At 50.3% G+C, this 27,379-nt stretch overlaps 2 protein-coding genes across 2 annotated transcripts; both read left to right on the plus strand.

Moving 5' to 3' along the window:
* Positions 1-8,859: 8,859 nt before the first annotated feature.
* Positions 8,860-11,183, plus strand: Hoxc11 (homeobox C11). Its single transcript, XM_090356342.1, has 2 exons — positions 8,860-9,544; positions 10,951-11,183. The coding sequence occupies exons 1-2, from the start codon at positions 8,860-8,862 to the stop codon at positions 11,181-11,183; spliced, it is 918 nt and encodes a 305-aa protein (XP_090212468.1).
* A 10,280-nt stretch (positions 11,184-21,463) lies between these two features.
* On the plus strand, positions 21,464-26,716 carry Hoxc10 (homeobox C10). Its single transcript, XM_090356354.1, has 2 exons — positions 21,464-22,275; positions 25,608-26,716. The coding sequence occupies exons 1-2, from the start codon at positions 21,522-21,524 to the stop codon at positions 25,883-25,885; spliced, it is 1,032 nt and encodes a 343-aa protein (XP_090212480.1). The 5' UTR covers positions 21,464-21,521; the 3' UTR covers positions 25,886-26,716.
* Positions 26,717-27,379: the final 663 nt, after the last annotated feature.

A 27,379-nucleotide genomic window follows, 5' to 3' on the forward strand; every position in this document is an offset into this window, starting at 1 on the left:
CCTGTATCAAGGAAGAATTCATGCAATTATCTTGATAATTGTAGGGGGAGAGAAAAAGCATTTCTGTTTTATTGTCTGACCCTTTCTGGTGGTGTCTGAGCCAAGGGAAAGAGGAGGAGTTGGTAGATGTATGTGATAGGGAGGAAAAAGTAGGTCGATAGGGTCTTTCAGTACCACCCTAAATTCTACAAAATGGCTACTCCTAAATCAAGAAGGCCCTAAACAGGAGCTTACAGATTTTGAAACGCACTCAAGAAAACACAAGAGATCCGGTTTGAAGGCCTCTGATCCAGTTTCGTTTTCATTATTTGCTGGGCTTCGATTTGTCTGCATAGACCTGCTTTCTCTAATATTGTAATCATCACAAGTAAGTGGATAATAGATAATTATAGGGGTGTCTATAATATTATTTTATAGCCACAGAAGATATGATTAGAGTTACTGTCAGAGGCTCTTTTGAACCTGGAAGGCAGTAGGATGAAGGTTGGTACAGCCCTGTGTCTTTCTTATTCTGTTTTTATATATATGGGAATATCTAGATATCCTGATACTCTGAATTCCTTCCTTTGTGTGTTAAGGGAAATGTCTACAATTTTAGGGACTATAAAGCCTAGAGAAAAGGGAACAACAAGTTGATACTCAAATTCTGCCTCTCATAATATAGGGAACAGAAAGCTCTGCTCTCCTTGATCTCTACGAACAGCAGCTCAGAAGGCTTTGCTCTTAGAACAAAGCTACGAGGGTTATGGAGACTTGGCAGGTGAGGGCAATAAGAGCAAGATAATCAAAATCAAGTTCATTGTCAGCCCTATGTGGGCACTGGGTCTGAGGTGAAGCCTGTTTGGGTCCCCAAATTGGCCTGCTTTCATGGAGCCTAATCCTTGGGGACACCTAGGGGCAGGAAAAAGCCAAACTAGGATTGCTAAAGTCAGTTCAAAGTAGGGACAGAGGATTGACTTTTTTTTTTTCTTGTTTCTGAGACACCTAAGGCTGTGGGATTGAGAAAGGAAACGATGGTCATTAAAGGCAGAGCCTGAGAGCTAGGCAAAAAAGACTTGAGGGGAAAATATGAAAACATGGACAAGACTAAAAGGAATGAGGGAACAAAAGTAGCAGAAAGAAGAATGGAAGGAAAAAACAAAAGGAGGGGATAAAAGAGTAGAAAAGGGGGGCAGAGATTGCAAGAGAAGGGAGAGAGGTAATGATTAGGCGGGTGAATTGTGGATCAGCTCAGCCCGGCTCTTTCCAGCAGTCTGGGTGGGCGGGGGCGCCATGACAAAGTGAAGGTCAAGTTAGCATCGTACCTTATAAGGAAGGCATCGAGTCCCTCCATTTCAGCCCTTTCTCTCTAGAAGAAGGCGCAGTGGCATTTCTGGTCTTGTAAACACTGGACTCCGTGAGACTTTAAAAAAAAAAAAAAAGTAAGGACTCTCCCTCCTTTATTGGGAGTGAGTTCTACCGGCTGAGGAAGCTGCCGACAGGAAAGTTGACTAATGAAGACTCCAGGAAACTTAGCTTTTTCTTTCCTTTCTCCTTCCTCTCCCCCCCCTCTCCCCCTCCCCTCCCTCCTTCCCTCCTTCCCTCCCTTTCTCTCTCTCTCTCTCTCTCTCTCTCTCTCTCTCTCTCGTCTCTCTCTCTCTCTCGTCTTCCCCCCTCCCTCTCCCTCCTCTCCCTCTCTCTTGTTCTCAGCCAGCTGGGGTTTCCTCTACCCCACCCCCATCTCCCTGTTTTCCATATCTTTCAGCACTGTCTGCGATTCTGGGTTCCATCTCTCTGCTTTCCCTCTCCCTTACTGCAGACTTGTAAATCCGTTCCAAACCCACGCCTATCGGAGCAGACTAAGAAATTGGAGAGAAATTTAAACAGCACAAAGAAAAGTTTCCTCACAGCATAAATGTCTGAATATCATGGTTTTCCTCGGGAAACAAAGCGCTATATTCGGTAAGAAGTGAGGTAGCAGGGACGGGGAGGGTTGGTGTGGCAGGAGACTTGGCTTTATTTATTTCTCAAATCCAGAGGCAGAAAGAAAAGGACGAGAAGCAGGGATATGAGACAGAAGCATTTTTCTCCAGGCAACTAGCAAAGCAAGAGACTGGAACTGGTGGAACTGGAAGCAGAGCGCATGCTTGCAGAGCTGGGCACTCCCAAAGTGATCTCCTGAGCACTGGCTTTGGGTGCTAAGAAGCAAGAATATGACACATTTGTTGGTTTCAAGGAACTGGAAAGCTGGAATGGAGGAAGACAGGGAAAAATGGAGGGGTAAAGGCGGAGCCACAGCCAGCCAGTCGGCCAGACAGACAGAAAGTGAGATCAGGAACAAGGTCGACCTGAGGTAGACAGCAGAAGGTGCCTAGTGGAAAGAGCCTAGACTGGGACCTTTAGCTTGTCCCCCACCCCACCCCCACCTCCCCCAGGGCAGTGCTGAGATTGCAGGGATAGGTAAAATGTTGAGATGTGGGGTATCTGCAGAAGACTTACCTCCTTTTTTCCCTCCTGGAGCTCACAGCGTATTGTCGACTCCTCTGTGCTCATGAAGCCATATTAAGGTCTGATAATGTTTTTAAATTGAAATTCTGATGGCAAGGAAAGAGAGGGAGGCTCAGAAAGCAATTAAGTAGTTAACCAATTAAATCTGATATTCAAAAAATAAAAACACCCTAATATTGTCTCCTCCACCTTCCACAACCAGAAAACCTGCCTCTGGAATCAGCCCCCGCCCACTTTCCCTACCTAGATGAGAGTATCTCCCAGTTATTAAAGATCTGAAGTGGGGCCTGGGCAGCTAGGACCAGCAGACAGGTCAGTGGCTTTTCTAGGCTTTGGTGCTTGGTGCTGTGTTCTGAAAGTGAAAAACAAAGAGATCTGATTTGATTTTTTTTTGATGTTAAAGAATCCTGGTTTGCCATGAAGCTTCTGCCTTTAAGATCTAAGGTGATAAGTTTCACCCATGGACATTTAAACTGGGGAAAGTGGCACTATGTCACAAGTAACTGGGTTCTTTGGGGCTAGAAGGATGGCCGGGGTAGGGACATTTGCTGATAGGAAGCCTGAGGGAAGGAATGGTAGCCTTCTTTGGCAAGATCTAAAGTTCTATGAAAGCTTTTTTTTTTTTAACCAGTCCAAATGGACTGGTCTGGGGGGGGGCTTTTTATATCCTATCAGCTTGGAATCCTCCCTCCCCAGAAGTGAGAGAAGTGACCAGCTAAGATTCTTCCCTCTAGTGTGGAAAAGATAGAGGTAACTCATCCTGCAAAAATACTCATGTCTGCTACAGGCAATTGGAAGGCTCTTTGGAAATTTGTGGACTTGCAGAAAGAGGGGGCCAAGACCAGACACCCTGGTGAAGGCAGAGGCTGAGGTGTGATTCAGGGTGGATTGGGGAGTCTAGGGGGTCTGTTAGAGTAGGAGGATATCACCCAAATCCATTTCCTCAGAGAAGCCAAACACACCCAGGGCTCCCATATTGAAAAACCCCAGATGACCTGCTTCGAAAGCATATAAACAGGCCAGGCGGATGCAGGTTAATAAAAGAAAGGGGGGGAAGCCCAGACAGGAACACTTAAAATGCCCAGAACAAAGCACACCGTGACAAATTCTCACCCAACACACAAGTACACGTACGGGAATGTTCCCAGGCACAGAAGAAAAAAAAAAGAGAAAGTGAGAGAGAGAGAGAGCTTCCCTACCTTGGACATGTACCCGTGGACACTCAGGTATACCTGCCCAGCTCCAAGAACAAATTTGTTGCACGCTTTTTTGAAACAACCCAAGAGAAACCCCTGGCGGTGAAGGACAGGCACCGGCTGCACTACACACCCCACTGAGCCAGCCCACGTCCCCTGAGCCTCACTAATGCAAGATCCAGATCCATACCCAGAGATAAAAGTCTAGACAATAGACGGCTGTTTATGACAACGAGGCTCTCCAAGTTTGGGGCTGGGCGATAAATCTCTGGCGAATCTTCCTGTAACTCAACTTCTCATTGAAGTGACGAGAGACCGCAGAGGAAAGCAGCAAAATGAGGGATACTTAAATCATCAGCAGAAGGCAGTTTCTTAGCTGGGTCCTGAAGGCTACAGGCCTTCACGCTTGCCCCACGCAGCACATCCACAATGTGAAAACTTTCGGGTTAAGCTTCTGAGCGAAGTACAGAAGAGCTCCCTGGCTCCTGGCTATCTGCCCTGGCTTTTGGGTTCTGGGAAATCGAGGAGGAAGGCACTGGCAGAAGGCCGGGCCTGGAGGCTGGACAGACCCACGGACTATTCTTGTAGAGGGCAAAGGTTTATTTTTTGTTGTTGTTGTTGGTAGTGACTAGAATCTTCTTTGCTCTGTCACCTGAATCCTCTCTCTCTCTCTCTCTCTCTCTCTCTCTCTCTCTCTCTCGTCTCTCTCTCTCTCTCTCTCTCTCTCTCTCTCTCTCTCTCATTGATGGGTTGCTCCCTTTTGCATTTTTGACCCAGGCGTCTGATTACAAGTAAAGAGCCACTGAAGTTGATCTCATAAAATGCCGAGAGCTTACTTTGATCAGCACGGACTGGGTCCGAGACTAAGTAGACGCTAAAGCCAGAGAATGGCGGCTCAGGGGCGACCCGGCCTATGTTTCCCTGCTAGTCGGGAGATCCGGGTGGCCCAAGAGGGCAATGCTGCCCAGAAAAGGTATTTTGTGTTGGGGCCCCAACTGCCTTTGGAAAACTAAGGCCCAATGGGAGCCTCTCCATTTCAAACTGCTTTTAAGACATTTCCTTCATTTTAGAGCATTTGGTGAGGGGGCCAGTGAAACGGGGGCTCGTAAAATGGGGCTTTTATGGGAGGAATAGGGTCGCACTGCTAGTCTCCTGAGGGACAATCCCTCCCCAGAGGAAGCTGGGTGGGATTGCCAGGGCCAGGGTGGGGAGTTGCTTCCATCCTCCCCCCACCAACCCGCACCCCCCCAACAACCCACGCCTCGCCCCCCTTCAGAGGCCTGAGGAACCTTGGAGTAGGGTCTGTCAGTGTAGGTGGCCTGAATTGGGGCCTTGAGCTTGAGCTTGCCATATTAACCAAGGCGGAGGAGAGGGGCAAGCCAGAAACTCACTGTCTCAACCGTTCTGGTTGCCTGACTTTGGGTACAACAGTGGATATCCTGAGTGGACAATAGACGGCTAGCTTTAAGATGCCACGCATGCTAAAGGGTTTATTGTATGCCGCAATCTTGCTGTAGCAGAAATATGCACAGGAAGGTGCAAGCTGATTTTTAATGAGGCTCCTCCGGGCAGGGCTAGCCTGGGAACAACTGGGGGTGTCCAAGCATGGGACTCCCTTCGCTTACCTTTTTTATTGACTCCATAAGGGGTTGAATTTATATCCCAAGCCCACCAGAAATCTTACAACACTCTCTCTCCTCACAGGGTTTTCTTCTTAGCTCATGGTCTGTGAAGCAGCCTCCTTCCCGAATCACGGTCAACTCTCTGGAACCCAGAGCAGCTGCAAGAGCTAGATAAACCGGGAGGCCCCAGGCCTATGCTCTGGAGGCAGTGCTAGAAGTCTGGCCAGAATTCAACAGATACTGCCCCCTTCCGAAGCTACCCTCGTTGTCTCAGTGTGGGAGAAAAGGGCAGTCAGTCACTGCCCTGGCCAGACTACTGAGACAGTTGCCCAGACCACAGCTGCCTGTTAGCAGCTGGGATTGAGGCCACCAAGAGCTCGTAAGGAGGGTTAGAAGATTTCAGGTGAAAGCTGAGACTTTAGGCAACTGGGAGGGTCACAAGAGCTTATTAGGTGAGGAGGGTGGAGGGGAACCACCTTGAGTAGAGATTGGCAGGGAAGAGATTGGAGGCTAGATAGATGATCCAAGTCGTGGGAGACCAGCAATACTCCGGTCATCAGCTGTGGGTGAAAAGGGAGCAGCCTGAAGCAAGCAAGCTCAACTGAGGCTTTCAGGTGGCCTGGAACCAAAGCTAGGCAGAATATCTGCTATCCCACACCATCGACTTTTTGTCAATCAACAACTAGCTGAACTCGGAGATCAGGGTCTCCTCTCCTTGACCCTCAAAGCAACCTCCAGTTACTGGGATTTTTTTTTAAGTTGTTGAAAAATGAAAACTCAAATAGTAGAAAAAATTGAACTTCAATCTTTACTTTTAAGGGGAGGAATATTACTGGTGGAAGGCTCCAAAGTTTCCTAGACATCAATACTCTGACATTCTTTCCTGCCTTTCTTTTCTGTCTCAAGGAAATAAGGCAGCCCACAGGTCACTACAGCCGCCTGGCTCACTTTTATGGTGGCCCCAGAATAAACTTTGGTGGTCAAATTCAAGTGCTCAGGACCACAGCTGTCTCCTCACAGGAAGTAGCCCCCCCCCCACTTTGTCCTGTCTGTGCAAAATGAGTCTTGGGGGATTGGGCCCCATATTGACCAGAAAACAAAGTCTAGTCATTTGGTAGGGGAGAACAGGAGCTGTGACTCTGTTCTCATCCACACCTCTGCAAGGATGGGGGGGGTACCTCTGTCCTTCCACTCACTGACTGCTATCACTGTTTGGGGAGCATTTTGCCTCCAATAAATTCAAGTTTAATGAGGTCAGCGCAAACCCCATAAAAGCCACAGTCCATAGTTCCCCACCATTATAATTAAAAATGCTGCCCCCCAGCTCACCATATAAAACAAGGCTGGAGGAAAAGAGAAAATGCAACAGATTTTTCTTTTTGTGGTCCCTTCCCTAAGGAGAAGTTCTGCACTTTAGCAAAGCCCAATCCAGTTCCTCTTTGCATTACAGTTAAGATGTAGCCAGGACTAAATCTGGGTTCAGGAAATAGTGCCCTAGCATCAAATGGATAGAGGGCTACTTGAGGCCTCTCCCGGAGTATTCTAGAATCATCCCCAACAATGCAAAGCACGATCTACCAGACTCCACCTAGGTGTTGTTCTAAAGCCAAACAAATTTGGAGTGGCCAGTGAGTTGCGGAGGAATGGACTTTGAAGGCTGTATTTGGAGATAACATACCAGTTTTGTTTCTTCCCTATCTGGTCCAGGGAGGCAGCTCAGTACTTCCACCATGTTTCAGCAAGGAAAACCAAATTCAAATCATTTTAAAGTGGAATCCAACTTTAGCAAAGAGATAAAGGAGGGGTCACCTTTTATTCCTCTCTTTTCCGGCAAGTGCAGTGGGTTGAATTCTTGGAAGCTTCAACTCCTTTTCTTCTCTAACAATTCATATCCTGGGAACTCCTCCTTGGAACCAAGATTGTTTCTGCTTATGCCAGTTGTTCTGGCGTCCCTATTATGGAGCCATGAGTCCCCTTCATCCTAGTCCAAAACCTTCCAAAAAAGTGATTTGCAGTTGCCCAGATGTGTGTTATGATCTCAAGAAGAATAACAGGCAAAGGAGGGCTGAATCACTGAGTTTACTCCTATGGCCACAGCCCTCCAGGAGGCTGACAGACTTAAAGAAGAGCAGAGCAGGTTTGAGATTTCACACACTGACTGCAATTCCAGGAAGAGGTCTGGGGACTTCCACTAGGAAGTGGCTCCTGGCCTTCTCCCTTCCCCACTTCAGAGTCCACAGCTTCTTCCCACTCTCTGGTCTGTGCTGGAAACCTGTGCATACCTGGAACTCCAAACACCTCAGCTTTCTAAATGATTCAAAGACAGGAGCCCCAAACCTAGTCGGCTCCCTTTTGATACACTGCCCTGGGCCCCAATACCAGGTTTCTTGTCAGCTTACTAGCTTACCAGTTGAGGCTCAACCCTCAACTCAAAGGGCCAGGATAGAGGATACATATTCCAATCGTTTTCTTTGAGGTTTGGGATTTACAAATCCACAATGGATGTAGCTTTCTGCACATTGATTGACAATAAAGGCAGGCATGAAATATTCACCCAGGGCCACTCTCTCATACTAAATATTTAACACAACATTAGAGAAGGTTTTTCCCAGACTTCGCCAGGCACCGGCTGGGCGGCTGGCGCACTGCTCACCACTCGTTTATGACTAATCGAGTCCCTTGCCGACGGCAGCAGAGCAAGCCAAAGTTGGGACACTGGTTCACACAGCTAAACTGCCTCACCTTTGGGAAACTTCAGCTACTCTTCCGGGAGACTCTCTAAAGATAAACCTAAAAGGGAGCTCACCCAGCTCTAGCCAGAAAATAAGCGAGTTGGACTTCTTCAAACTCTTGTTAACAGGCGCTGACTTTTCGGGTTGGAGGGGTAAGAGTCCCTGAGAGTTGGGGGTGGAGGGAAGATGCATTATGCTGGATGAATCCGACCGTGGGGTAAAGAAGTCCGCGCTCTTACCCGAGTCTGGTACCGATCACCAGGAAGAGGCAAGACCCCCTATCCTGAAAGCTCCCCTCCTTTCCCCAATCCTGGGGGGGGGAAGCAGCAGCTAGAAAAAAAATACAATTACCCCCTCTAGCCACCGCCCCCGCCCATCCCACCGCCCACCCCACCCCACCCCAACTCTCTCTCTCTCTCTCTCTCTCTCTCTCTCTCTCTCTCTCTCTCTCTCTCTCTCTCTCTCTCTCTCTCTCTCTCTCTCTCTCTCTTGCTCGCTCTGTGGAATGGAGAGGAGGGGAGCGAGGAGAGAAAAACGAATACAAATCTGCAATTGATTTTCATAATGTTTCTGCGGTGTTTGCAAACCAATCGCCTGAACGTCCCCGACCTTACCTAGGAGAGAGAACCCCTCCTACGTCTGCGAAGTGCTCCGAACTGATATATGACAATATCTACTTTGGATCACGTGCTCTGGGAAGAGAAGACTACTAGGACGGATAACGCGTCATCTCGCCTTCCCAAATTTTTTTTTCTCTTCCCCCCCTCGCTAGACCGGGTCCAAAACCCTTCCAATCCGGAGCAGGGCTGGGAGAGGAGAACGATGTTTAACTCGGTCAACCTGGGCAACTTCTGCTCGCCGTCGCGCAAAGAGAGGGGCGCTGACTTCGGCGAGCGAGGGAGCTGCGCCTCTAACCTCTATCTGCCCAGTTGCACTTACTACGTGCCCGAGTTCTCCACCGTCTCCTCCTTCCTGCCCCAGGCCCCCTCTCGACAGATCTCCTACCCCTACTCGGCCCAAGTGCCTCCAGTCCGGGAGGTCTCCTACGGCCTGGAGCCCTCCGGCAAGTGGCACCCTCGGAACAGCTACTCGTCCTGCTATGCGGCGGCCGACGAGCTCATGCACCGGGAGTGCCTGCCACCCTCCACCGTCACCGAGATCCTCATGAAAAACGAAGGCTCCTACGGCGGCCACCACCACCCCAGCGCCCCGCACGCCGCCCCCGCCGGCTTCTACTCCTCCGTCAACAAGAACAGCGTCCTGCCCCAAGCCTTCGACCGCTTCTTCGACAACGCCTACTGCGGCGGCGGCGGGGACGCGCCCGCCGAGCCCCCCTGCCCGGGCAAGGGGGAGGCCAAGGGGGAGCCCGAGGCACCCCCGGCCTCGGGACTCACGTCCCGGGCGGAGGCCGGGGCCGAGGCCGAGGCCGAGGAGGACACCACGAATCCCAGCTCGTCTGGTTCGGCCCACTCGGCGACCAAGGAGCCGGCCAAGGGAGCCGCCCCCAGTAGGTAGCGGCGGCCGGGAACCGGCGGGCTGCGAGGGAGGGAGGAAGGGAGGGAGGGGTGGGGTGTGTGTGCGGAGGGTGGTGGGGGGGGGGAGGAAGGCAAAAGGGAGCGGGGACAGCCTGGTGTTTTGGGTCAGTCCGATTTTATGTGGAGTTTTATAAGCATTCAAAGGATTTTATTATAACCTACAAAGCCCTCTCTCCCAACGACTCGACTTTTTTACGATGGAGAAGGGGTGGGGAGGGAGGGAAAAGGGATCTTTGGAAAAGCCGGGTGACCCCCCCTTCCCCACCTCCTCTCCCCCTCCCTCGTTATCTCCCTCGGTCTGTGAAATTTTTAAAAGTGTCACCATTGCGGGCGATATTAACTTTGATCGTGAACTTAGAGGATCATTTAAGGAAGGACGGGGAGCCGGGCTGCCAGAGGGGGTGGGAGGGAGGGGAGGGGTGGAGGGGGAAAGGGGAGGGCGAGGGGAAGCCTGGGAGAAGCGGCCCAGCGAAGGGGAAGAGGTGGGGGGGGGGTGAAGCAGTGGAGCAGAACTTGAGACCCCCCCCCCTCCTCCATACACACAGCCCAGGGAAGGAGGCGAGCCTGGGCTGCTTTACTTCTTTTTAAAACTAGGGTTGAAAATGTTCAAACGACGTGCTCCTGGGTCCTTTGATGACAGAAATTTGAGCCGCGGGGCGGGTTGGGGGCGACCGGGCAGCGGGGAGAGGCGGGCTGGGGCTGCGCTGCGCTCCAGGCGGGGGTCTCAGCCTGGCTCCTCCGAGCGCGGCCTCAGCGCCGACCTAACCTAACCGAGCAGTGTGCGTACCGGGCGCGGCCGGAGGGGCGGGCGTCCCGGGGCGCCAGGGGGGGCCCCATTAAAAAAAGAAAAGGCTCTAAGGGTGTCGAGGTGTCTGCTCACTGGTTTCCTTCTGCTCAGATCAGATCTCACTTCTTCGCGCCGGTTTTCCACGGTCCCCCCACCCCAGTCTCGATTTCTGGGGGAGAGGGGAGTGGGCTTTTCGTAACCATGAGGAGGGCTGCTTGGGAATGGCCGAGAACCGGAGGGACACAGGCAGGCCCACGGGGAAGCACGTGGCCCCGCGCAGGCTCTCCTTCCTCTCCCCTCTTCTTCCTCACCCCCAGACCCTGGCAGCTAAAGCTCTCGCCTTGAGGGGCGGGGCGGGGAGGGGGCGCGCAGAGCCGTTCAGTGGCTCCGAGCTCAACCTGGCCGTGGGGGTCCAGGCCTGCTCCCCGCGCGGCCGGGCCTGGCAGCCCGGCGGGAGCGCGGCCTGGAGGACGGGGCTGGGAGAAGGGAGAAGGGCCGCTGAGCGCTCAGCGGGGCTGGGGTCGCCCAGGGTCTCACGTGTCTCTCTCCTCCCCCCCTTCTCCTCGCACTTGCCTCCTCCCCTCCCTCCAGACGCCCCCCGCACCCGCAAGAAGCGCTGCCCTTATTCGAAATTCCAGATCCGGGAACTGGAGAGAGAGTTTTTCTTCAACGTGTATATCAACAAAGAAAAGCGGCTGCAGCTGTCCCGGATGCTGAATCTGACGGACCGACAAGTGAAAATCTGGTTTCAGAACAGAAGGATGAAAGAAAAAAAACTGAGCAGAGATCGGCTGCAGTATTTTTCAGGAAATCCGCTGCTGTAACTGCAGACCGAGCCTTATTTTGGGGGGGGGGAAGGGGGGTGGGTTAGGGAGCAAAGAGGGAGGGGAAAATTATTTTATTTTATTTTTAATTTTAATTTTCTAACTCGTCGTTGTCTTCTCCCCCTCCCCCACCGCGGGTGGAAAACTGGACTGTGGCCAGGGCTGGCCCCCACTGCCCGAGATTGACAGTCTGTCCAGGAACCCCTTTACCTTGGGACCTAACTCTCAACTATAGAAACAGAGACCCGACTGGAAAAGGGAAAGAGTGGGGGTGGGGGGATGAATGGAAGTGTCTGACCCACGGCGAGTGGATCCCGTTGGCGCGCCGAGATCCCAAGACTCTTTATTTAAAAGAAAACACACCTTGGCGACAAAGTCTTGCTGCTCGGATTGGGTGGGGGAGGGGCGGGCGTATGGGCGCCAGGGCGCCTGAGCCCAACAATCCTTGAACTAGAAACCTTCCCTTGTCCCCAAGTGCAAAAAGATTTGCTAAGACACCTTGTTTGCGCCAGAGGAGACCCCTCAGGCTTCCTGCCCTTACTCCACTTGCCCCTCTGCTAATGGGGAGGGGGGCAGCTAAATGTGATCCTGCCTTGCTGTGAAATTCTTGTACCTTTGACCTGGTGTTAGGTGTGCAAAGTCTGTGTGTCCTACCTCCGTCGGCGCCCCAGCCCCGCCCGAGCCTCGTAGAAGCCCCCTTTGTTGTTGGTTTTTTTTTAATTTCATAATTGGTGCGTTGAGATGTCTTATCCTATTAAAGCAATGCCCCTGCCCGCATGGATTTACAGCTAGTCTATGCAGTTGTTACTTCCTTTAAAAAAAAAAAAAAAGATTAGGGGTGGTGGAGGCTGTAGGGAAATGGAATTGGGAGCCTCCCCCTTGCTGGGGCCGGACATTTTTTTTTTGTAAATACATTTCGTAAGTATTTCTTTCTATCCTAAGAGGATGGGGAGGATCCTCTGGAATGAGGTTCAAATCCCCTATTTTTCTCCATGTGCGTGAGTGCGATGCGTATGTGTGCAATCCCCATCCAGCTCCTGTCCCAGAGGGATTGCTGTGAATTTTTTCCCCATGGCAAATAAAGATATTTCATTCTGTTCAATATTATGATTTTATTTGACCTTTTTATTAACCCCCTCCTCTTAAAACCCTCCATGCTCCCAAGGTGGATAAGGAGGAGGAGGCAGCGGAGGAGGAGGCAGAGGAGGAGGAGAAGGCAGAGGGGGAGGAGGAGGAGGAGGAGGAGGAGGAAGAAGAGGAGGAGGAGGAGGAGGGATGAGAGGCTAGCCTGGAAAGACCCTGGTGCAGAGGTGAGATAGGCCAGAGCTGGCCAGCCTGGAGTTGCTCTCTCCACTGGCAGAGCCAGTAGTTTGTTTCTGCAGCTTTATTAGTGAAGGACATTCCTTGGCTCCTCTTGAGCTCTCCTCTCTCATGTGCAGCTCGAACTGGGTCCAAATGCCCAGCAAAGCTTTCCGTTTAAGTGCACATTTGTTGTGGAGTTAATTGTAACCATCATCAAATTTAAATTTATAGGAATTTTCTTGGCTCCACCACCCTTCTGCCAGATGTCTCCGTCTGTCTATGTTAAATGTGTAGGGTTGAGGGTAGAGCTTTCTCGCCTCTCACCCCACCCCTTCTCCCCCTCCTGGAATTTTAATATACAGTTTGGAAGGAAGGAGGGGAAAGAGGAGAAACATCCCATCCTCATTCTCTGTCAGCCACTTGGGTGGGGAGAAGTGGTGCCTGGCCCCTTGTCCTTTGGCACAAATGGCCAGGCTCTTTCAGACACAACCAGAAACCTAGACTGGAGCCACCTTGATATTTATACATTAGGTGTCCCAGAATAGAAAGCCTCAGCGATGTGTGTTGTAGAAACTGACATAAAGTAGGGCACTGGGGAAGGAGGTGAGCTGGAGAGACAGTCAACACAACCGTCTGGATTTGCTGTGTGTTTCTTAATATGGTCCTTTTTTTCCCCCTTTTGGTGAAGGAACTCATCAGTCTGCTCAATATCTGTTGTTTGAGGGCAGAGGTTCTGGGCTGTTTCATCTTTTCCCCTCTTGGTTCTTGTGTGATTCAAAATGGTTTTGCTGGTGTTTTTTGTTTGGTTGGTTTTTTTTGTTTGTTTGTTTTTTGTTTTTTGTAACTGCAGTTCTGTGGGGTGAAAGGAAAAAGCACTCGTCTGTTGAGTCTAGAGCCTGTTGTTGTTGATGGCAGCTGAGGTATCTGAATTTTCATTTGTAAATGTGAATCTTCAGGACAAGTTTTGTCAATTCAAGCATGGCATCATTGAAGGCAGTGTGTCTCTAGGTGCACATGTGAGCAGGAATCCTGTTTGCATGCTTTTGCCTGTAGTATGGAATACATTTGGCCAGATGCACATGTACACTCTACATCCTCCATACCGTGTAAGCTCTGGCAGTGTTTAATGAGTATGATCGGGAATGCAATTGAGAGTCCCCTGTGTGTGTGTGTGTGTGTGTGTGTGTGTGTGTGTGTGTGTGTACACACGTGTGTCTATGAGGAGAGACACACACATGTTTTTAGGTATGGTATTTATCCACTATCTAGCTATATTAAGTACTATTAGCTTCCCAGCCCTGTTTGCTATTAAATAAAATGGTGATAACTTGATAGAATAAGCCAGTTTATAAAGCAAATTATTAACCTCCAAAAGGCTTTGGATTTTGAAGAAAAAAATAAACTGGCAGTTACCATTTTTCCTGCGTTGTGCAGCCTAGAAAAGCCCCACATACAGAAGAACATCCTGAAGGATGAGAGGAAGGTACAAGAAAAACAAAGACTCCTGTCACCCAAGCCCAGGGACCTGCCAGTCTTTTTGGACCTTCTAAGAGGAGCGGGAGAGGACCCATGACCCCCAAACCAATCCACCTTCAGCCTCCTGGTATGTCCAACCGCCCTCAGTGTCCAGGGGCACTCTGGGCTCAGCCTCTTGGGGGTAATCCCCTCCAGCCGCAGCGCTGCCTGGGAACAAAAGATCTTCGTCTAGACGCCGCCATAAAGTACCCCCCTCGCCTCTAAATCCAGTTTCATTTCGCCCTTAACGACCCAGTCTGGCCTGTGTTAGAAACCGCTTCCGCCCTAAATAGTAAACAAACTCAACAGTGGAGGGTCCCCTACTCCCAGCACACCCCAGACACTCCCTCCCACCCCATCATCCCTTTACCCCCACATTTTCCCTCTTTTCCTCTAGCCATTCTTAGCTCCCAGTTCCCCACCCCACCCCCAAGTAAATAAACCAGAGGCCGAGTTCAAAGTTTCCTGGAGCTGAGGAGGAATGTTGGTTGTAAAAAACCAAGTTTATAGTGCACGTGGGAGTTTACAAGGGTATTAAGTGGTGTGGGCTAAGAGAGCACTCTGGGCCCCTCCCCCCCCACCATGGGCTTTGGGGGTACAAGGGGAGCTAGGGGTACTTGACATGAGAAGTGGAGTTGGTATAGCCTTGGATTTGGAGGGGTTTGTGTGGTTGTTGTTACTCAGACCCTAGGTTGCTGGGGAAGATAGAAATGCAAAGATCTCTTGGACGTGGGCTCTTAAAATCCCACTGATATCTCTAGCAGAGAGCTCATGGGTTCTAGATGTTCCCATACAGAGGAGTTGGGGAACTCTGTTTGGGAGGAAGCAAAAGAAAAGGTACAGACCTGGTGTGTGGACAGACTTGAGTGGCCTTTAGCCCCTGAACCAGAGGGGAAGAGATCACCTTTAAACTAATTTCTCCAGTGGACTGAGAAAAGAAAGGGTTTTTCTCACCAAGGCAAAGAAGAACTTTGAACTTCAAGAGAGTCAAGGGCACCACCCTTTCCTCCTCCCTCCCCACCTCAGGAATCTGGAGGGCAATCCCTTCTAGGCCAATATTCCCCGAAGGGGGCAATCTCTGGGGTTTCCTGGAGTTCTAGGGTTAGAGAGGGCTCTTGGCTCAACCCGCCCTGCTCAGAGCCCGCCAGAACACTGTGCACGCGACTATACTCTTTATTATTCATATAAACCTTTGCAAAAGGCAACGCCCGGGAAGTTTTTATAACTTTGTTTGGCATAAAAGGTTTTACAAGGTTCCCCCTCTCTAAAAAAAAAACTTTAGGATGAGAGTTTAGCCATAGGATGAGATATCTCAAAAGAGGAGCTGGAGGGGCTCTGGAGCTCTATTATGTGGGTGTGGGGTGCCTCTTTTTGCTGAAGGCAAAAAAGGCTTGGCTATCAGCCAGTCCTTTTTGAGGTTCACCTTGGCTTTGGGGGCTGCTGGTGACCAGAGGCTGCAGGCCTTCAGGACAACCCTGTGTACTGTGCATTTGAGATGCACCCTTTATAAACCACCAAAGTTTGTACAATGCTAGCAGGGCAGGACCATCTCATCCCCTTGTTCTCTTTCAAGCACCATCCTCTCTCTCTCTCTCTCTCTCTCTCTCTCTCTCTCTCTCTCTCTCTCTCTCTCTCTCTCTCTCTTTCACACACACACACACACCACTGCCCACTGCATAGAGTAGAGTCCTATAACCTTGACCCAGACTGCTGATTTTGGAGGGTTTCTGCGCATATAGCCCTGTACCCCTGAGGTCAAAAACGGGTGTGAAGAAACAATGCAAAATGCCAAGAAACTCTTGCCCAGAGCATATAGTTGTTGCGGAATCCAAAGAGACAAGAGGCCAGCAGGGCTGCAGTCCAAGAACACAGAGAACAAAGGTGCTCACATTGAGGACACGGCCTTTGGGCTGCCAAGCCACAGTCAACCCCTTCAACTTGCCCTCCACCTTCAACTGACAGAAAGCAATTCCCTCATTTCCTCTGGCTCCAGTCTTGGGGCCATCAAGCTGAACTTTGGCAAATTTAGCCTTTAGCTCAGAAATCAGAACTGAGATGAGGCGACTGTTTCCAAATGCAGGCCTAGTGGACAAAGATACTCTGGTAAGGAGGAAAAGAAGATACCGGACCTCTGGAACCTGGAACTTCAAGGAAGCCACCAGGATTTGTGGAGATGAGCCCTAGAGCTGGCTTTTCCTTCCCTTTAATGGCGACTGCTGGAGGCCTGACTGCTGGCTGCCGGCCCGACTGCAAGTTGTATACTTTGCCTTGTGAGGGAGAAGGCAGAAGGTCAACTCCAAGCCTGAGCGGCCAGGAAAGGAAAGCCTGTGATGGAGCGGGGTATTTTTCCTTCTTTGAGCCTACCACAAGAGAGAAAAAGAAAAAAGCCCAAGAAAGAAAGTCAAGAGGAAGAAAAGAATTAAGGGGAGAGAGAGGAGAAAAAGTACAACACTAAACTGAAAGCAAAGAAAGAAAGAGGAAAAAAGAGGAAATAGGAAATTAAGGAAAATAACTTTTTAAAGGACAAGGTTAGGAAAAGAGAAAGGAAAAATGAAATACACAGAAGGACCAGAGCAAGAAAAACTGTGAATGAAGCAAATAGAAAGGAGGGTGAAAAAGAATAAAGAAAAGCAACAGAGAAAGAAAAAAAAGGAAGGTTCAACAGAAAGAAGAAAAAGGAAAGACCAAGAGAGAAAAAAGAAAGAAAACTCACATCTTCAAAAAGGAATTTAGTTCCGTGAGGAAGGATAGGGATTCTTTTTCTTCCCAGGAGCAAGGCAACTCAACCACAGACTGACTCTGGGTGGAAATCTGACCTGGGGGGACAACTTAGAAACAAACCATTAAAGTGGGGACCCGGACTTCCCCCCCCCAAGACATCCTCTCACCCAGCTCCTCCTCTCAAAGCTACTCTTGGAAGCAGTCTGGTTTCGATTCAGAAGGCAAAGTTAAATAGCTGGTTGGCTTCGGCGGGGACGGGTAGCGGACGGGCTGATGTGGATTATTAGACTTCGGGATTCTTGGATCTCTTAGCAGCATTTTGGTAAAAGTGAATATTTGTGGCTGGGTACACACAATTAAGTGCAAGTGGCACATGTATATAGATACCAAATATGGAATACTATGGAGTATCTGGGCATAAATGCATCCAATATTCAGATGTGAGAGAAATTATGCTGGCCAGGCGCCCTGGTAACCGAGATCCGACTGCCCACAGCATGTCACCTCCATACCTATTTGAAAACCCTTCCTTTTTTTTTCTCTTTCCTTTTCTTTTTTTTTTTTTCCTCCTGAATCTCTGTTTATTTTTCCTTTTTCCTGGGATTATTCTGCCCGCGTTTCAACTGGAGCAGAGCCTGGTACTTACTGAAGAAAAGCAAATCATTCCTTCAAGATTTCGGAAGCGGGTGATTAATCTCGGCCTCCAAAACAAGAGGGGGGAAAATCCTTGTAATCACTGGTATGGTTTTGCTTTCCATTTTGCTGGAAGAAATTTCAGAAAATACATTTTGTTTTTATTCTATTTTATTATTCTACCCCCAAAGGCTAGAAACTCTTCCTTTTTAACTTCATCTTCTACATTTCCAAGATATTTCCTTAATCTTTGGGGGAAAACCCCAACAATTTTTAATTGGAGAAATTGGGGTGCTTCTGGAAGTGATTTGGGGGCTACTGCTTAGAATTCAGCTGTTTTCTTTCTAGTCTTTTTGAGCACTACATTTTCCTTGTGCTTTTCTCCCAAGTCCCCTAGAGCCCCAGACTGTTTGGAACCAGTGGCTCCTCCTGGAGCAAGCCAGGGCTTCTCGACCTGGGCTCGCTGCTCAGACTCACAGGCGGCAGGAGGCCTAGTCTCGCCTTGCTGCCTCTTTAGGGTCCAGGGACCCCCTAAAGTTGGCAGAGCAAAAAGGATCTGACCTTTACCTCTAGGGCAAGTGGGATTTCAGGAGTCATAGGCATAATCTGAACCCCCATTCTGGTTTGTAGACTCGTAGATTTTTACTCCTCTAAACTGAAGTAAAAACGGGGAGCCCTGGAGTCAGGGCTTAATACAATGAGCAAGTTGGAGAGATGGCTTAAGCATTTGTACACGGGTGATTTTAGCAACCCAGACTTCCTTGTAAACACCAGTCCAGTGCCATGGGATAGCCGGAGAAGGGTCTTGGTTCTGTAAACAGGGCCCGCTAGGCGCCTGGCAGCGATGCAGGCTGGAGGGGGGTGGCTGTGGCGGTCTGCGTGCCTTTGAACGCCAGGCCTGGACAATAGGATGCCAGCTGCCTTTGCTCGTGGCCTCAGGAAAGATAAGCTCAAAGGGGCAGGGCTGGGACCTAGGCTAGGCTGGACTTCCCCTGTACCCACACAATTCCTCAGACCCCCACATTCACTCTTTCTTTCTTTCTTTTCTTCCACTAAGGCAGATCCCTAAGTGTGAAGAAAAATAAAACAAAACAAGTTAGTCAAGTCTGAGTCCGAGCATGCTCTTATTTAACTGCGCAGGATTTTCGTTCATCTTGAGTAATTAGAGGCAAACATTTGTCCCACCGGGGGTCCCATTTAGGCTGATGAATTTGATTTCTCGTTTCATTAATGAGCCATGTTTATCATACTTCTAATTATTTCAACTTTAAACACTATTTGCTCTTGTGAGGAGGTGGGAGCTGAGGTGGGGGTGGGAGAAGATTCTTTTTCCATTAATAATGGCAGGGATTCTGAAGCAGCTTCATCTCACCCGCTCTCACCTACCCATGAAAAAGGTGAGAGGTGAGAGGTAGGCTTGGGGTGGGGGGGTCAGGCAGGGTGGGAGAGATAGGCCAGAGGCCAAGTGATTGCTTTTCTCCTGCTGGCACCCCCACCTTATGCCTGGAGGTTTGTTTTGGGGGGAAGGATTTTAGAATTAATCTACTCCCCCCCCTTCTTCTGACCCTCACAGCAAACTCCCATGCTGAGCTTTAATCAGTTCCTTGCAAGGCTTTTACCCTTGGCCCAGTCCAGACTGGCCTGGACAGAGGCTTAGGTGAGACAGTCATGGCTCTCGCTAAGAAAACCTAGGCGGCTAAGCGGCACCTGGCCACAGGGGAAAGGGCCCACTACACCCCAAAATAGGGAGCAAGGGCAGGGAAGTGAGATGACAAAATTCCATGGATGGCACACTAGGAAGGAAAAAAAGTGAAAGAGGGGGGAGGGAACCCCCCAAAGTCATATAATTCTCAATTGCTTTGGTCTTTAATTTCATCATCCCATAAATGAGGAAATATCAGTTCCCATACTAAATTTTTATCCCCAGCTGATAAATATGACGGGAAATTTTCGTTGGGTCCTCGTAAAAGGGAACGGTTTCGATCAAACTGGTGGAGAAAGACTTATGCAGATAATACAAACAGAGTGGCCATAAAGGCTCGGCTGTTTCCCGCGGGATGGGCGGTGGGACAAATGGCTCTTTGGATTGACTGCTATCCGGGCTGTCCCAAGTCTGGTCTGGGGCCTAAACTGCCTAACCTTGCCCTGGGGAACCCCCATGCTGAGGCCAGGGCGACCCCTGCAAATGAAAACACAAAAAGTAGTTCAAATCCCTCCCACCCACACACACACCCGGGCCTGCAAGAAAGTCACACCACTCCACATTTTCTTCCCATTTTCCTAAGAGTTAGGAGCGCCTTAAACCTTCTTTTTCAATTCCTAGTCCAGGAAATTCGGAGGATTTCTTTCAGAAGTCCTCCTCTTCCAGCCTCTCTAGCTTGGGCCTCCTTTCCAGCGGTTTGAGCCTCTTGTGTATCAATGCGGGAGTATTCGGCACTCGGTGCTAGCCAGGCTCCAGCTCTCTTGGAAGTTGAGAGCCTGGGCTCGGTCCAGGGAAAAATGCAGGACTACCGGAAAGACAAGTAATTCTCCTGATTCCGTTTCCTGAGGAAGGGGTGGAGAATTAAGTTCGCTTTGGGAGAAAGGCGTTAGGGAAACGGAAAGAACTATTTCCAACGTACATTTCCCCCAATTTTCTTTCCTTTATTAATTAGACAACAACCGCAACAATAACAACAAAATTAGACTGGCCTGCCTGTCTTCTCCATTCCAAAATGTTCCCAGCCCAATCGCTCAGAAAAGGACGCTTCTGTGGGTCGGATTTGGTTAAGTCTCCTGTTCTCCGCTTTGATGTAAGATTGTCCCCCAACCCGATGTAGGCCCTCACAGGTTCCGATCTTTCTCTCCAGGACCATTCCGGGGGTAAGTGGGGAGCAAGTTCAAGCAGAAAGGGAGGATCTCCAGCCTGGAGCAAAAACAGTCGAACCGGCTCCAAGGCCAAAGCCGTGAGACGGTGATCCAAAACTGCCGGCCGAGCCAGGCCCAGGCCGTGAGCCTCGGGGTCGGGCGCCCGGCACCTTTAGACTCAGGCTTCCTCCTCCAGGGCTTTCCAGGTCCTTTCCCTGGCAGCCCTGAAGTGACCGTGACCCCCCCCCCCCGCCGCCCTCCCTGGCTTTAGAGATGAGAGATTCCCAGTCAATCTCACAGGGAACTCAACCAACCTCCAACACCCCGCAATCGCTGTCTCCGAGCTCCCCACACCTAGGGAATGATTGCACCCGCGGAAAGGGGAGGCGGGAGAGCAGAAACTTTAGTCCTCTTCAAATTCTTTAACTTTCTCTTCCATTCTTTGCCTATTGGAGCACTATCACCCCACCCCACCCCCCCAAAAAAAAGAAAGAGGAAGAAGGAAAGAAAGAAAGGAAGGAAGGAAGAAAGAAAGAAAGAAAAAAGGAAGGAAGGAAGGAAGAAAAGAAAAGGAAGAAGTTTTACCCTATGCCCTCCCCCAAGAGAAGCAGCAGGGGCAGATCGGTGAAAGAGAGAGAGAGAGAGAGAGAGAGAGAGAGAGAGAGAGAGAGAGAGAGAGAGAAGAGAGAGAGAGAGAGAGAGAGAGAGAGAGGTGAGGAGAGGGGAAAGAAGTACCTGAGTCCTGTCTTGACCTTTTAATTTTGAATTTGACTGTTGTGAGCCCAGAGTTGCCTTGCGTTCTCCCTCTCTTCCCGCATTTCACCCGCCCCCCCCCCGTTCCCCCTCTCCCTAGAAGTTACAGGCTGGTTCTCGAGTAAACAAACCCCACTCTCCCCAGAATCCACCCCCCCCCCTTCCATCCCCTACCTCCCTTCCCTGCTGCCCCTGGTCGCCCGGGGGGCGCTTCCTTTGTTCGCAGGGAAGGGCTCGGGCGCCCCTACCCGCGGGCAGCTGCTAGGTGGCGCTCTTACTCCACGCTGCGCGCTCCGCCTGCCGACAACTTGACCCCGCTGACGTCACGGCCGTCTGAATCATCAAGGCCATTTTCAAATCCCATTGGTCTAGCCGTCACATGGTGAGGACCGAATGCGCGGATAATTATGGAGCTGATATTTCCACCCCCCTCCCCTTCTTTTTTCCTCCCGCCCCTCCAACCGATTCCCTCCCCCCCCTTTCCCGGATGGGGGAGAGGGGAAAAAAAAAAAAAGATGTCAGCTCCTCCGCTGTAGTATTGCTCCTTAAAAACCCCTCTCTCTGAAAATGACATGCCCTCGCAATGTAACTCCGAACTCGTACGGGGAGCCCTTGGCAGCGCCCGGCGGAGGAGAGCGCTATAGCCGGGGCGCAGGCATGTATATGCAATCTGGGAGTGACTTCAACTGCGGGGTGATGAGGGGCTGCGGGCTCGCGCCCTCGCTCTCCAAGAGGGACGAGGGAGGCAGCCCCAACCTCGCCCTCAACACCTACCCGTCCTACCTCTCGCAGCTGGACTCCTGGGGCGACCCCAAAGCCGCCTACCGCCTGGAACAACCTGTTGGCAGGCCGCTGTCCTCCTGTTCCTACCCACCTAGTGTCAAGGAGGAGAATGTCTGCTGCATGTACAGCGCAGAGAAGCGGGCGAAAAGTGGCCCCGAGGCAGCCCTCTACTCTCACCCCCTGCCGGAGTCCTGCCTCGGGGAGCACGAGGTGCCGGTGCCCAGCTACTACCGCGCCAGCCCCAGCTACTCGGCCCTGGACAAGACGCCCCACTGCGCCGGGGCCAACGACTTCGATGCCCCCTTCGAGCAGCAGCGGGCCAGTCTCAACCCGCGCGCCGAACATCTGGAATCGCCTCAGCTGGGGGGCAAAGTGAGTTTCCCTGAGACCCCCAAGTCCGACAGCCAGACCCCCAGTCCCAACGAGATCAAGACGGAGCAGAGCCTGGCGGGCCCCAAAGGCAGCCCCTCGGAGAGCGAGAAGGAGCGGGCCAAGGCCGCCGACTCCAGCCCAGACAGCTCGGATAACGAAGCGAAAGGTAAGGCCGCCTGGGCCGCGCGGGGCCCCCTGCCCGGCCCGGGACATGGGGACACTTGGTCTTCGTGGTCAGGAAAAGGGGACCCGGGGAGAAGGGTTGGGCCTTCAGCCTCGGGGAATGCGAGGGCTCTGCATTGACCCCCGGCTCGTGCCTGGTGTCTGCTAAGCTCTAGACCGGTGGCGCGTCATTTAGCTGGGAAAGGTAAGCGGGCGGCGACGTGGAGGTGCAGAGCCAGCCTTGGGGGCCTGGAGTGTGTTGTGGCAGGGGCGGTGCGCAGTACCAACACCCTGCGGGTGCCCTGGGCTACCCAGGAAGGGTGGTCCGTTTCCGGACCACATGCTGGCTTGGCTTTCTCAAGGCTGGTGTCCTGAGGGGACTGAAGTCCCTCACTCGGGTGGGTCAAAGCCTCCCACACAGGTACACACACACACACACACACACACACACACACACACACACACACACACACACACACACACACATATGCTTAAAATGGCGTTCTTGGGCCAGGGACTTAGGGAAGGCTTAGTAAAAATAAGAGATTGCTCCTCTGCGTTTTCTCAGTTGAAAATTGTTTACTGCGAAATGCAATGTGTTGTTTGTGAACCTGATTCGTGCGTGTGGTTTGGGCTCTTGCGGTTTCTGGCTGGGCCTGGGGGCCTTGGGCAGCTAGGCAGAAGCCGGAAGAGGTGGAGGTGGAGGGTGCCTGCCACCTCTCTCCCCTCCTCCAGATGCCTGGCTTGGAGATGGCGTTGGAACAGGGCATTTGAAATGTTTCAAGGGTGTTTTCTTGTTGAATTTTTTTCTTTTCTTTTTTTTCTTCCGAAATTGCATTTTCCTATTGGTTTCCATAAAAACAGCTTACAAATGAGTGGTTGGAAATTTTCTGTGTGCGTGGCAAGCGGTTTACTCCTGAAAGGGAGTGTGGCTTTGGTTGGATTTCATTGTGATTTTGGTGGTTGAGAGAAAGCCCAGCCAGAGTTCAAGCTCAGGGTTCAAGATTCATTTCTGCTGTAGGAACTGAGGGCCTGGGGGACCTTCTCAGATGCTTGGGGGAGAGAATGGAGGCGAGAGCAAGGAATGGCAGGCTGAGGGGACTAGCTTCCCCCTCCCCCCAAAAAAAAGTTGGAGCAAAAAAAAAAAAAAGAATTGGAAAAGGCCCAATAGTGAGGAATAAACCTTCTTTCCACAACCCTTGCCACTGGCAGTGGTTGAGAAGGGATTCACTAAGTAGAAAGATAGATGAAATGTTGAGAGTGAAGTGAGCTGGGGCAGTCTGGATCTTGTGTTGCTTTGTATATGGATGCGACTACGCACACATGACTTTCTGACGGTGTGTGTCACACACACACACACACACACACACACACACCTTTTGCATGTCCCTCACATACTCATGTATGCCCGCCTACACATACACATGTATTCTTCATAGCGGGCAGGGGCAGAGCCTTACCCTTTTGGGTCTGCTCTGCAAAGGTGGCCTTTGCAAATCAGTCCTTAGAGACCCTGGCTAGAAAGATGAACATTGATGTGCTCAAGGACTGATGAGAGGGAGCGGGAAGCACCTCCTGCACACACACACACACACACACACACACACACACACAAAACCTTCATTGTGCACTTGTGCAGTGTGAAGCTTAATACCTTCTCCGAAGACCCTGAGGTGGATTGGGGTGCAGATGAAGCAGAGAAAGATGCCTGCTCACCCCACAAAAAGCAAAGTCAAGGTTAAACTAGTCTACCTCCTCACTCAAGCTCTACCCACCCTGATGGGCTCTCTTTTCTCTCCTTGCTGCCCCTTCCATCCCAAACTAATCCCCTTACCCTGCACTTTGCCTCTGTTGTTCTGGTCCCCATTCCCCTTTTTGGCGTCTCCATTAGGTCAGCGATAACAGAGCTTTTGCCTAAACTTCTGCATTTCTAGTTTCTCACCTCTCCCTTAAACCCCAAACCCCAATTTAAAAAAAAAACAACGCTTAGATGTGGAATTAGATTTGGAAACCTTGTGAAAAAATTGGCATGAACCTACAAGTGTAAAGACAGGAGACCCCCTGAATGATTATACATTCAGATTGGTTTTTTGGACTGCTGCCTCAAGTTTGCGTTTTCTGGTGTTTCCTGGTTCCCCTAGGGATTCTTTCTCACCTCCAATCAAGATGAGATCCTGGAACCTGGCAGCTGCATTTGGCTGAGGGAGGAGAGGGTGAGGAATCATTAACAGAGTCATTAGCTGGCTGTCCCCTTTCAGGTCTTTAGACACTGTGTTATTTCCTTTAAAAATGGCCAGGTTCCTTTTTGCTGTTTGATGAGCAAGGCTGCTCTTTTCCAGCAAGAATATGTACCAGCGAGAGAAGCTGTCAGAAGACAATAAGATATACACATTATAGTGTCTCCTCCTTTGAGTAGACCTGTATTTGCACATCCCTAGGCAAGCCTGTGTGTATAGGTGTGTGTACTTCTGCAGGTATACACCTGAATTTTAGGCATACACATCTACCTGTAAGCAGAGTGAACAGGAAATTTCTAGGACGCTATAATATTTCAAGCTATCTCTCTCCCTTGACCTTAGATCCTCTGGCCAGGGAAGTTGACTGAGGCCCCTCTCAGGATGCCCCAGAGCTGTTGCCCCTGACTTCCATTGCTCTAAGCTTACCTGTCTCAGCTACAAACACCTAGGGTACCTAGCCAGGAGAGAAAGAGATGGCTAAAGGGAGATATAATGAGGCAGAATCACTCCATTAGCAGCTCTGAAGAAATCAAGAGTTGGGGGCCTAGTGCAAGGACCACTGTAGTGGCTTCTAGGTACAGAGACAGGGACACAATCCCTCTGTGGGGTAAAGGCTTTCTGGAAAGTGGCTTTGGACTGCAAGAGGTGGACTCTGTACTTTGGGTCTGGAGCCTGGAAAGCACTTTTCTGTCCTATTGTATTTTTCCAGAGCAGGAGCAGAATAGAGTTGAGGGAGGGCCTGGAGAGGTTTAGGGAAGCCACCAGCATCCGCAAGCTGGGGGAAAGCCAGAATTCTTAGAATCCACTAGATTAAGGGGGAGTTGGGTAATTTCAATGTAGTAATGTGCTTTGAAGGCAAGGACCACTTCCTTTCCCCCTACACCCACTCTCTCATGTAAATCTAGCTCTCCCCAACATTTTGACAGCTCTGAATCCAAGAAGACCCCCACCAGCCAGGCCTGTGGGGCAAGAAAAGCTCCCTTAGCTCCCCACATACTCCCTCAGCTGCTCTCCACTGCAGGCTGCTGAAGGCTTCAGTACAGCTTCCAGGGTTTGACTCTTCCAGGGATACTTATGCAAATAATGTTATTTTTAACAGAGGAGATAAAGGCAGAAAACACCACAGGAAATTGGCTGACAGCAAAGAGCGGAAGGAAGAAGAGGTGCCCCTATACTAAACACCAGACGCTGGAATTGGAGAAAGAATTTCTGTTCAATATGTATTTGACGCGAGAGCGCCGCCTGGAGATTAGCAAGACCATTAACCTTACAGACAGACAAGTCAAAATCTGGTTTCAAAATCGCAGAATGAAACTCAAGAAAATGAACCGAGAGAATCGAATCCGGGAACTGACCTCCAATTTTAATTTCACCTGAACACGCGCTGCCTCCCCTCCCCTCCCCCCTCTTTCCTTTCCCCGCCCCCCTCCTCCCTTTGTGCCTGGTGATATTTTTTTTTCCCTCCTCCCTGAGTATAAATGCAACGCGCCTGCAAAAGAAAAAAAAAAAATGGCAAGGACCTCAGACTCTCCTTCCAAGGGACCTATGGCTTGTGCTGTGAGGATGACCCTTCCACCTGAAGCATGAGAAATGGGGTGCTGGGGGTGGGGCGTTATGTGTGCCCTCCTAGATGGGGTTGGGAGTGTGGCTGGTGTGTGTGTCAACCTCTCACCACCCATGCACTTATATACAGTATTCTGTTCTCCAAAGCAAAGTTAAGATCAAATCCACCCAGATGTAGGAGGGAAAGGGGTGGGGGATCAACCAGAGAGGGTCTGTAATCTTGCAGAGCACAGTCAGAATTACAACGTCCCTGCTGCATTTCCTATTTAGAATAATAGATTTTTGGAAAGTTCGGCTAGTGTTTGTGTGTTTGTCCTAGCACCCAGCGTTCTCCACCAAACCCTCTCCGTGTCTTTACCTCCCAGTCGCTCTGAGAATCTGCTTGAAGTCTTGTATTTGTACTGCTTTCTGCTTTTCTCCCCACCCTCTCCCAGAACCCCCATCTCCCTCATCCACTAACACCTCAGAAATTCCATCCAGAGGAACAAAAAAAATTTAAATAGAATATAGCAAAGCGAAGACAAAATGCCCCCCCTTGCCAAAAATTGCTCTATCCCTGTCTGGGAGTTGTGTTATTTAAAGATATTCTGTATGTTGTATCTTTTGCATGTAGCTTCCTTAATGGAGAAAAAAATCCTAATAAATTTCCGGAATCGTAATCCTCAAATGGGTGGTTTTTTTGTTTTTAGTGTTTTTTTTTTTAGCGACACACCCCCTCCCCCAAAGAAGCAGAGTGTATGAATGTATGTGTTTTGTGTTTGACTCATCTCCTAGAGCCTTTCTAGAACGTCTCTTGGCGGGTTTAATGTAAGTGAGAGACCATAACGTTGATTTAAATATTATCCAGGTGACCACAATAAGTCAAGGTCATAAAACAGTAATGTCAGGACGGTCTTGGTGCGCGCGAGAGGTGGATTTTATGATCTGCAAATATAATGTGGTGCTGCAGTAAAAGATGCATTTAAAGGTGACTGGAGGAGGGAAAGAGGCAGAGAGCAAACTGCAATCTTGAGGAGCAGACGGATCTGATTGCCTGGGGTACTGGGCTGGACGAACCCCACTGCTGATGGGGGGCACCCCAAGTGGCCCCCACCTATTCAAGGAATAAACTTAACCACTGGAGGGGCAGGAGGAGATCAGCCCCCCTACACATCATCACCATCGATAACAGCTACCAGAGACTACAGCAGCAGCAGGAGGAGGAGGCAACGAGAAGGTAAGAGAAGCGTTTTCTTGTTCTCTTGGCGGCAGAGTGCGGGACTAGCAGCGTCCCCAGGTGCCTGGAGTGAATCGGGCTCTGCCCGGAGG

Source organism: Megascapheus bottae, chromosome 2, assembly GCF_031878675.1.
Source record: "Megascapheus bottae isolate mThoBot1 chromosome 2, mThoBot2.hap1, whole genome shotgun sequence".
In the NCBI taxonomy this organism is placed as follows: domain Eukaryota; kingdom Metazoa; phylum Chordata; class Mammalia; order Rodentia; family Geomyidae; genus Megascapheus; species Megascapheus bottae.